Below are 11,824 nucleotides of genomic sequence, written 5' to 3'. Positions count from 1 at the left end.
CCGTTGTGCGCGTGGCAACCGGTGTATCGGTGGCGATTCTGCGAAAAACTCTCGCGTCATAAAGGGCCGAAAGTTTCGTCGAGCGTGACGTCATCCAACTCTATCAACATCATCATTGTCTTGCCGCCGTCACTCCACGACCAGGTCACCTCTCCACCCAGCTGGCCATCTCGTCGTGAAGGATGTCCAGGATTGTGATTAAGATAAGTTTTTGTTTCAATTCTCTCGCCTCTATTAATCATATACTTGCATTCGTTTGAGTTTTCCGCAAGCGTTTTTTCGAATAGTTATCCGATTATTATATTTTGTTTTCCGGAATCGTTTTCTCCACGGTTTCGGAAATTTATTAGGACGTTGCGTTGCTTCGTTATTCGAAAATAACGATTCGCAATTAGTTATCTTTTCTTGGTCAATTTAATTGAATTTTATAAAGTTTTTTTTTTTTATTTTTTATTGCCTTGTATCATCCTTTCACTTCGTTATAATTTAAATTTTTTATAATAATTAATCAAGTTCTTGAATTTATTCCTTTGCTTGGACTAGAGTAACTTCAGTAAATTAAAATCATTTTGTGTAATCTAAAGGCCAAGCAATTTTTTCGTATAACTAGCTTTTTACGTTATTTAAAAGTTTATTTTCCTTTTTTGGTTACATTCATATTTTTCAACAATGTCTCTCACTGCTGACCAAAGCAAGCGTGTTGCATACATTCAACAAAAATATAAGTCACTCGAATCTCAAATAACGAGAGTCGAAACTTATGTCAAGGGTGCCAACCCAGAGGCAACCAATGCGAAGTTAAGGTTGGATATTTTGTCTTCATTACACAAGGAGTACATGAAGTACAATGATGAACTTTCCCAGTTAGATCCCGACAATCCTTCGATAGGTTCGTTTCCCGATCTCTCTGATCGTTATTTTGAGGTTGGCGCTGCTGTTGAGAAACTTCAACGGAGTGTTGATCCGCCAATCCCAATTGCGAATTCCACTCTGAATGCGAGTACAATCGTTCTCGCGGAGCATCAGGCTCTTCCCAAAATTCCTCAGGTATCACTGCCTATGTTTGACGGTAATCGTGAAACTTGGTCCCATTTCAAGAGCAAATTCACCACGCTCGTTCATACTCTTACGGACATATCGGATGCCGTGAAGGCCGGTCAGTTGTTTTCTCTGCTCACAGGAGCGGCTTTAGCAAAGGTGTCCCATTACGATCCGTGTGAAGCCGATTATCAGAAGGCTTGGACCAGTCTTCTCAGTTTTTACGATCAAAAGCGTATCGTCGCAAATCAACATTTAGATGCTCTGTTAGATCTTCCTCGCTTGCAGAAGGCGTGCGATGAGGATTTGTCATCTTTGGTGGACAACGTTCGCCAACGTCTCAATATTCTTGAGCGCTTGGGAAGAGCGCCTAGCGAAGATTTAGTTGTTAGGATAATAGAGAGGTGTCTACCTCCTGCAGTTTCTAGTAGATGGCAAGATAGACTAGAACCCAATGCTTTCCCTAAGTTGGACGATCTTCTCAAGTTTATTGACAATACAGTGTTCAAACTGCAATCTCTGCATGGCACTTTTTCGACTGCTCCCAATAGCAGAAAACGTTCTGGGGAAGCCGTTCCGCAATCGCATTCTAAGAACCCGAAACAGAACGCTCGTTCTCTGGTCACTTCTGGAGTGTCTTCAACTTCTCAAGCTTCTCAAATCACTTGTCCAAAATGCAAGGGCGAACACAATTTATTCAGATGTGTTGATTTTGAGAAGCTGTCCGTTTCAGAACGATGGAAATTCGTAAACAGCAATAAGGTGTGCCGCAATTGTCTCGGAAAACATCCTTTTCCATGCAAGAGTGAACACCGTTGCAAGAAGTGTTCGAAGGCTCATCACACAAAACTCCACAATGATAAGGGTTCTGGATCGCAGTCGTCGAAGGCGCCAGAGGCGTCAAAGACTTCTGAATCTTCAACTAAAGAGGTTCCTAATTCTTCGAATCCTCAATCATGACTCCATGGATACACATATACTTCTGTTGCTTTTCCCATGGACTCTCAATTGATGACAACTGCTGTTGTCAAGATTCAAGATTTTCGAGGAAATTTTATCGTGGCACGTGCTCTGCTTGATACCTGTTCCAACGTAAATCTAGTTTCAGAAAAATTTGCTAAAAAATTAAATTTAATAGAACATTCTTGCCTCGTTAACATAGGAGCAGTTGACCAACTGTGCACTGTTTCAAAGAGTCAAATTTCAACTACTTTGCAATCGAGTTATAACAAATTTCAAGCTAATTTACACCTTTTGCTAGTTCCGAATATCGCAGAAGCCGTGCCTAACGAAGCTTTTCCTCGCGATCGTTTTGACATCCCGAAACATATTCAACTCGCCGATCCTCAGTTTCATTTGCCTAAACCCATCGATCTGCTCCTTGCTTCTAGAACTACTTTGTCCACCTTTGCGGTAGGACAGATTAAATTGCGTAACGAGGAAACTCGATCGGAGATCATCCTACAAAAAACTAGGTTAGGATGGTTAGTAGCTGGAGGTGTAGACCCGCTTACTTCTTCAAAACAAGCTTCATGTAACATCGTTAAAGTGGACAAACTTCTCGAACGTTTTTGGCAAATCGAAGAATTTCCTAATGAACCCGTAAGATCTCGGGAAGAAATAGCTTGCGAAGAGCATTACGTCGCTCACACCACTCGTGACCCTGTCTCCGGTCGATACACGGTTCGCTTACCCTTTAAGGACAACAAGTTTGAGTTAGGTAGTTCTCGATCACAGGCCCTTCGTCGTTATTATTCTCTTGAACGAAGGTTCGAGAAAGATCCTAAGTTAAAGGCTGACTATTACAAAGTTATGGAAGAATACATCACTTTAGGTCATATGACTCCTAATGACGACACCGAAGACGGCTGTTATCTGCCTCATCACGTTGTGGTCAAGGAGTCCAGCGAAACCACGCAGTATAGGGTTGTTTTCGATGCTTCCTCTAAAACTTCGACAGGCATTTCGCTTAATGATATTCTCCTTGTGGGTCCCACTATTCAAAACACCATCTTCGAGCAAGTTTTACGTTTTCGTAGCCATCTATTCGTTGTAACAGCGGACATCGAAAAGATGTACCGTCAAATTCTTGTCCATCCAGAAGATCGAAAATTCCAAAAGGTACTTTGGCCTGATCCAAAAACAGGAAAATTGAGAACTTGGGCATTAAATACCGTCACTTTTGGCATGGCTGCTGCCCCTTTCTTAGCAATACGCACAATTCATCAACTCGCTCACGATGAAGCGAAGGATTTTCCTCGAGCTAGCAAATTGCTTATTCGCGACTTTTACGTCGACGACTTTGTATCCGGAGCGGATTCGTTCGAGGAGATTTTAGCCATTCGTGACGAAATGATTGCGTTGCTGCGTCGAGGCGGTTTTCTGATTCGAAAATGGGCATCGAACCATCGATCTATTTTGGACAAAATAGATTCAGGAGTTTTCGAGTTGGATCACATGGTCAAAGAGACTCCAATCCAGAAAACGCTGGGAATCATTTGGGATTCCGAGAATGACCAATTAAAATATACAGTTGTAAAAATGGATAACGAGACTACTGTGACCAAGCGAAGGCTCCTATCAGAGATATCCAAGATCTTTGATCCTCTTGGATTGTTAGGACCAATTATCTTGTATGCCAAGGTGTTGATGCAAGACTGTTGGAAATCTAAGGTAAATTGGGATGAATCTCTTTCTCAGGATGTCTATACCAAATGGCATTCGTTTTCTATTCAGTTGCCTCTTCTTACGGAATTCTCAATTCCTCGCACGATTTTGATTGCGAATCCCATTAGGAGCGAGCTTCATGGATTTTGCGATGCTTGTATTTCTGGATACGGAGCATGTCTATTTGTCAAATCATCTGACGCTCTGGGACATGTCTCTATTCGATTGCTTTGCAGTAAATCTAGAGTGGCTTCTCTGAAGGGACTTACCATTCCTAAGCTAGAACTCAGCGCGGCTGTAGTTCTTCGAAAGCTCCTTTCTGAGTCTAAATCTCAACTCCATTTTTCCATTGATCAGATCTACCTTTGGTCCGATTCAACCATCGTTCTCTTTTGGTTAAAGAAATCTCCTCACGTATTGCAAACTTTCGAGGCTAATCGGGTATCGTACATCCAATCGTTACCAGACATCGTGCATTGGCGACATGTTAAGTCTGAAGACAATCCAGCTGACTCACTTTCCAGAGGCCAATTACCATCTGAATTTCTAGCTAATTCTTTGTGGAATTCTGGTCCTGATTGGTTACGTCTTCCCGAAGGAGAATGGCCTGAATCATCCACTCCTTGCTCATCGGTAACTCTAGGTCTCAAAAGGGCTGGTTGTTTTCTTACCAAGCCTGCATACAGCGAAATCTATTTGCGTTTCTCGAGTTTTGAACGATTTGTGAGGGTTGTTGCTTTTATTCTGCGTTGGAAACGAATCAGATCTCAAAAGAAACCAGAACGGTTGTTCCCAGAGATCTCCGAATCGAAGGATAGGATTTCCAAGATTCTCCAGTTGATCCGACCATTGGAGGTCTCTGAATTATTAAATTCAGAAGATCAAATCATATTCATGGTTCAATCCGAAAATTTTTCAATTGAAATTCGTCAATTGAAAAAATTTCCCAATCTCAAAACTTGGTTAGGCAGTTTACATCCTTTTATCAAAGACGACAAGTTACTTCGGGTAGGGGGTCGTTTGAAATTGTCGGATCTTCCATACAATCAAAAACATCCAGTTTTACTTCCTAGTAAACATCCGGTTACAGATATGATTATCCGCCAGGTTCATCGTGTCAATCTCCACGCTGGAATTCAATCCACTCTTTCTTCCATCAGATCGAAGTATTGGATTCTCAATGGAAAAAACCAAGTGCGGAATGTTGTTAGACATTGTGTGGAGTGTATTCGTCAACGGCCAACAATCGTTCATGCTCAAATGGCCGATCTACCCAAGACTCGAATAAATGAATCGCCAGCTTTCTCTCATGTAGGAGTAGATTTCTTTGGTCCAATCTTAATCAAAGAAAAAAAGGATCGAAATAGGTCGTTCATCAAAACCTATGGCTGCGTTTTTGTGTGTCTAGCTTGTAAGGCCGTACATATCGAACTGGCGACCGATCTTTCCTCTGAAGGTTTCATGGCTGCCTTTGATCGGTTCATCAGCCGCAGAGGAGTCCCCGAACATGTTTATTCGGACAATGGCACTAATTTCGTTGGGGCTAGTAACGAACTTCGTGAAGTTTATGATCTTTTTGAAACTCCAGAATTTCGAAAGACAATAGGCACTTATGCCATTGCCAAACGGATAGAGTGGCATTTCAATCCACCTCTGTCTCCTCATTTCGGAGGTATTTGGGAAGCAGCTGTCAAAAGCTTCAAACACCATCTTAAGCGTGTTCTCAAGGATCAGAAACTCACTTACGAACAGATTAACACTCTTCTCATCCAAATTGAGGCAATCCTCAATTCTCGTCCTCTCTGTTCGCTTTCTACTGACCCCAACGATCCTGTGTCCATTACTCCTGCTCATCTATTAGTAGGACGTCCATTCAATGTCTTACCAGAAAAATCTGTCTTTTCAGTTCCAGGAAATCGACTCTCGACGTACAAATTCCTTACCAAAATGCGCCAGGACTTCTGGAATAAATGGCATAAGGAGTACCTGCATGAATTGCAAACCCGCCAAAAATGGCATGACTCTACTGCGGAACTCATCGTTGGATCGGTGGTGATTCTAATGGACGATATCACCTATTGTTCAAGATGGCCACTGGGTGTGATCGTCGAGGTACATCCTGGGAGTGACGGCATCGCTCGAGTAGCTTCTGTCAAGACTTCAACCGGCATCTACAAGCGTAACATCACCCGTTTGTGTATTCTTCCCACGACTTAGATTAACAAATTGTTATGACCGTTAGCGACCGCATCGGAACCTCACCATTAGCGTCGTTTTGTAATGCCGATTTTTGCCACAGATGTGCGCGATTTGGCTTGCCATAAATGAGTTGAGCCACGTCGTATTCTGTGTAGCACCTTATATACCTGGCCCGCGAGAAGTAGATCCGGAATTTCTACTGCCAGAAGCTCAGGAGTCAAGCGCGAAGCTTGGCTTTTGCGACGCGATGCTTAATACGGAAAATTCGGGTATTAGGTTTCAAGATGGTTGAGGTTCCCTCTAGTTATTAAGTAGTATTTTATCTTCATAGGTTTAAGCTATCTCTTGTAAATATTGTCCATTAGGATAATCATCTGTGATCAACAGATCAGTCACTCCAAAGGAAACTGATCTTTTACTTGTCTAGTCTGTTCCTTGTCAAGTAAAATCAAGATTAGCGTTAAAATGTAAGTTTAACGTTTGTAAATATGTTATTGTTCGTCGATATAATTAGTTATAAACTTCATGTTGCGATTAATTAAGCGTTGCTTGTATCTTTTTTGAACTCTATTTGCGTCATCTCGTAAAATTATAACTCCGATTCTGCAATCTTCCCCGGGAGTATGTTGCGTCGCAACACGGCTCACGAGGTGGTGGCAGCACCTGCCGGGCGCTTCGTTCTTGCGCGCGCATTCGCGCCACGTTTTTTGCCATCTTCCCGTGCGGGTGCATGCCAGTCAGTCAGTCGACAGCCATTCCAACGAGCGGAAGTCTTCCTCGTTGTTGACTTTGCTTTACGCGATTACGATTATAAAGTTCAAACTAATATCGCGAGTTTAATATTCAATTAAATCGCATTTTATTCATAACCGACCCACGAGCGGTTTGCCTTTGTTGTGGCCTAGCGACGTATATACGGGACCCCACGAGTCGCGTGTTGCGTTCATCAACCGACCCACGTTCGGTTTTCTTTTCTTTTGTCAAACTGTGACAGCAACAATAAAATTGAACAGTCGTGTGTGCATGTGAATGTGTGATTTGCGTGTACCGCGTGTTGCGTGCGCGCTCAACGGCGTTTTTCTTTGTGTCGACTTCACTCGCAGTTTTGTATTCTTAATCAACGTTTGTTTTTCTTGTGTTCTTCTTAATAAATTGGGTTTTTTATGTCTGCGGACTTTTTCCCATAAAAAGTGTTATTTTATTTAATTTCCTTCAAAAATATTAAAATCAGTGAAAATCTTAAAATCAGTAATAATTAAATCATTCGAATCTCAATATAGCTAAAAACTTAATTCGGTCTTGTCTGCTCTCAAGGCAAACAAAGACTTCGCGAAATAACTTCTTTTTTTTGATGTTGAATTTATTTTGCAATTTCTTCAATCTCTGAGCGTTTTCCTTTAGAATTTTTCCAACGCAATATATAAGAGATTACTTTAGTGAAATGTTCAAAGCTAGAAAAGCGTGAATAGATCTCGTCACAAGACGGAGTTGTCAAAAGACAAAGATCTTTTGTTCCGTCGAGACCCGAGGTGTAAGTTCCGCCGTGAAAACGGTGTCGAGCGAACTCAGCGAGGTCGACGTAGAGCATGTGGCTCCATCTCCCGTGCTCGAGTTGAACAAGCGGAGTCGCGACTTGCCGCGCTCGCCGGCAGCGCCGCCGGCCTCGTGTCGCGCGCGGCCGGACGAGCGCCGAGTCAGTTGACGATAAGACGCCAAGCTTGACAGCTCGTGCAGTCAAGCTAGCGAACGATCGAACGACACTTTGGCTCTTGCGAATCCGTCCGTACGTCCATCGAGTGTTTCTGGTGCTGGTGCTTGTGCTATTCTCTCTCTCTCTCTCTCTCTCTATCTCTCTCTCTCATTCTCTCTAAATCTCTCTCCTTTATCCCTTTCGCTGCCTGCTACTCGCGTTCGGCTCGCGCCCGGTTCCGCGAATCGTATCTCGCGCGCGTCGAAACGTGCAAGTCGGTAGAACTGCGCTACCGACTTGAGTCTGTGGAACTGCGCCACTGACACGAAGCGAAGATTCTCTCTGAGAATCGCACGAACACGACACACACACGAACACGACACACATTCTTCTTTTTCTTCGCAGCTTGTAAAATCTTCGAGAGGGGTTTTATGCCTCACGGCTTTCCCCTCTCAATTTGAGCGCGATTAAATACTCTCGATTTTCGCTCAATCGACTTCTTTATTTCTCCCACACCTCACTCCTTGCGAACTCGAACACACACGTAAAAAGCGGGAATATTCGCTTCAGAATATTTCGCGCGCGACAATTCATCTTTCTTTAATCCAGGCAATTCAAAAGGTGAAGTTTCAATAGGCTGAGGCCATTCATTTTCAGCTAGAGTTAACCACTTAGGGCCGAAATTCCAAAGAGAGTTGTTAACGAAATCAGATGGTAACTGTCCTCTGGAAAGAGCATCCGCTGGATTATCCTCAGATCGAATGTGCTTCCATGTGACTTCGTTTCCTAAAGACTGTATGTCTGCGACTCTATTAGATTCGAAAGTTCTCAAAAGATGAGGAGCCTTTTTCAACCAACAAAGAAGAATGGTAGAATCTGACCACAAAGTTACCTGATCTATCGTAAAATCAAACTGAGTTCTAACCTCTACATAGAGTTTTTTAAGAATAGAGGCGGCGCAAAGTTCTAATCGCGGAATGGTGACTCCACTTAATGGCGCGACTCTAGATTTACTGCAAATTAGTTTCACGGAGACATTACCATGCGAATCGACTGATCTAATGAAGAGACACGCTCCATATCCGTAATTACAAGCATCGCAAAATCCGTGAAGATCGATTTTGACTAGATTTGAAATCAGAAGTTGACGAGGGAAAGAAAATCCTTCTAATTGTGGCAACTGAACTTCGAGCGATTTCAATTTGGTATGGATATCCTGTGGAAGCGATTCATCCCAAGTAATTTTGGCTTTCCAACAATCTTGAATCAATATCTTAGCGTAGAGAATTACTGGTCCCAAGAGACCAAGAGGATCAAAAATTTTTGAAATTTCGGACAAGAGCATTCTTTTGGTTGATATAGCATGAGGATCTAATGATTGCACCCTGTAGGTGAAGAAGGCTTGTCGGGAATCCCAAATAATTCCAAGCATATTTTGAATAGGGTTCTCTTTAGTTACGCAGTCAAGATTGAAAAGTTTGTTATCTATGTTATTTAAAGCAGATGTATGATTAGATGCCCACTGTCTAATAACGAATCCACCACGTTTTAACAACTCGATCATCTCATCACGAATGCTAAGGATCTCCTCAATCGAGTCAGCTCCAGATATGAAGTCATCAACATAAAAATCACGTAAAAGAAGTTTACTAGCACGTGGGAAATCCTTTGCATCGTCGCGAGCAAGTTGATGAAGAATTCGAATCGCTAAAAATGGCGCACAAGCGGTACCGAAAGTAACCGTATTTAATTTTGTAACGAGACACGAGTCTCGCACATATAAATACACATGAAGACGGCCGTAATAAGCATAACATGCGCAGCGAGCGAATACATACGACGCGAAATGGGCGCGCGCGCGCAACATTCACAAGGTGAGTCCGCACGAAGCGAAGCGAGCGCGCGCGCGCAACAACCGCAAGGCGAGTCCGCACGAGCGCGGAGCGCGACAGCCGACGAACAGCTTAGCAACGACGCGCCAGATGGCGCGAGCGGCGTACGCGCTCATACGTATCCGCACCGCGCGCCTTTATAAGACGGACAGCGCAACACGGTAGGAAAGTTCTACTCGAGCTCCACTCCAGGTAGCATCGTGCGCACACGTTACTACAGGGAACAGCGAGAGATAGATCTGCGCCGACGAAGTCGTCTCGTGAGCACGCGTCACGATTTGGTAGATGAACCGAAACCCGTATCTCCGAACCCCGAAACTCCGAATTGCCGTCGTGAGCACACGTGACGATACCCGGTGCCGCCGTAAAAATCCTAACCAACAAAGCCAGCCTTACGCCGACATCTCACGACTAGCTTTATCTCTGTGCGCACACAGGATAAAGAGAGGAACGAGACGAGCGACGAAGACTTGTGAAGCCGTGCGCACACGACTTCGTAAATCCGAGGGATAACCTCAAAACCCCGTTACACTATCCTGGCCGCTACTGTGCGCACACAGGGCGGTCGAGATTGTTGTTACGCAAGTCACCCGGATCGGTGTAGCCGTGCGCACACGACTCCACCGTACCGAATGAAATCCTAACCTTCAAACCCATCACCGATCCGCCATACCGTCACCGTACCGAAATACCGTAGCCGTAACCACCGACTCATTGTTATAGCGAAGTCGCGTAGATATTTTCATAAATTGTTAACAGCGCTAGTTTAAACAATTCCATTTATAAAGGCGAAATATTCTTAACCAAGCGCATAATTGATTTCTGTGTCAGACGGGATTTAACAACTGATTCCCAATTACTATTATCTACTTAAGGGAATATATTTTGTTAACATTAAAAACATAAGAACAGACTCTTTTATTGCCCCTTTCCCCAATCCAGATCCTGGAACCGACTGACTGTCGAACATCCTGGGGAAAGTTGAACCGTTACAATTTGAATGTCCTAATTTTGCCTTCATGACACCACAGCGTTTTTTTGGAATTACCTATCATCTGGATGAACTAGGATTTGCCTATACATTTTTTCAATGTCCGCTGTGATGACATAACGATGAGTACGAAACCGAAGAATTTGTTCGAAGATTGTATTCTGAATAGTGGGACCAACTAAAAGAACGTCATTGAGAGAAATGCCTGTAGACGTTTTGGCTGACGCATCATAAACTACTCTACACTTAGTGGTTTCGCTAGACGTCTTTATGACAGGGTGATGAGGAAGATAATAACCATCATTGATGTCGTCCTCACATAATGTCATATGACCTAACGAAATATACTCTTCCATTACCATTTTATATTCAAACATGGACTTTGGCTGTGATTGAACTTTTCTTTCAAATGAATAAAAACGTTTCAAAGCTGTTCCCCTAGATTCGCCTAGCAGAAATTTGCTATCCCTAAATGGAAGACGTACGATGTACCTACCAGTTGCATCACGCTGAATATGATCAACGTAATATTTTTTGCAAGCTACGTCATCTTAGATCGCACAGGCTCGTGGTCGAGGTCCTCGATTGCAAAAAACCGTTCAAGAAGTCTATCCAATTTAACGACATTACAAGAAGTTTTTTTCGAAGGAGTAAGTGTTTGAGCTCCCCCGGCTATGATTCATCCTAAACTAGTCTTTTGCAAAATGATTTCCGATTCCTTATGACGAAGTCTAATCTGACCAACAGCTAAAAGAGATAAAGTGATGTTAGAGGCTAATAACAAATCGACAGTTTTAGGTAAATGAAACTGCGGATCAGCTAATTGTAGACGCTTGGGAATGTCAAAATGTTCACGAGGAAATGTATCGTTAGGCACGGCGTTAGCAATGTTTGGTACAATTAAAAAATTTAATTGATGTTTTGAATTATTATACATTGAATGAAAAGTAGCTTGAATTTGGCATTTTGAAACAGTGCACATACTGTCAACTGCTCCGATATTTACTGAACATGTGCGTTTAGGTAAATTTAAGAGTTTTGCAAATTTTTCAGTAATAAGATTAACAGTCGAACAAGAATCTAATAACGCACGTGCTACGATTAAATTTCCTTGCTTGTTCTGAATTTTAACCATTGCAGTAGTCATCAATTGAGACTCTGAAGGAAATGCTACAGAAGTGAATGAATAATGCGATAGTCACGCTGTTGACTCTCTGGACGAAGAACTTTCGTCTTTGGGTTTGGTCTTCTGATTCTTCGACGATTGAGCACCTGCTCCCTTTTCATTATGGAGTAAAGTGTGATGATTTTTATTACACTTCTTACAACGTTTATCGCTCTTGTAAG

General features: G+C 42.8%; 2 protein-coding genes across 2 annotated transcripts; both read left to right on the top strand.

Moving 5' to 3' along the window:
- The first annotated feature begins 669 nt into the window (after nt 1–669).
- Nucleotides 670–1,998, top strand: LOC116416579. Its single transcript, XM_031925509.1, has one exon. It carries the CDS (start codon nt 670–672, stop codon nt 1,996–1,998), a length of 1,329 nt encoding a protein of 442 aa, XP_031781369.1.
- Nucleotides 1,999–2,034: 36 nt separating this feature from the next.
- Nucleotides 2,035–5,922, top strand: LOC116416578. The gene has a single exon (XM_031925508.1). It carries the CDS (start codon nt 2,035–2,037, stop codon nt 5,920–5,922), a length of 3,888 nt encoding a protein of 1,295 aa, XP_031781368.1.
- The last annotated feature ends 5,902 nt before the right edge of the window (nt 5,923–11,824 follow it).

The sequence above is a fragment of the Nasonia vitripennis genome, assembly GCF_009193385.2.
Source record: "Nasonia vitripennis strain AsymCx chromosome 2 unlocalized genomic scaffold, Nvit_psr_1.1 chr2_random0010, whole genome shotgun sequence".
Classification (NCBI taxonomy): Eukaryota; Metazoa; Arthropoda; class Insecta; order Hymenoptera; family Pteromalidae; genus Nasonia; species Nasonia vitripennis.
The sequence above is the reverse complement of the archived record's forward strand: the minus strand, read 5'-3'. Positions and strand labels throughout refer to the sequence as shown.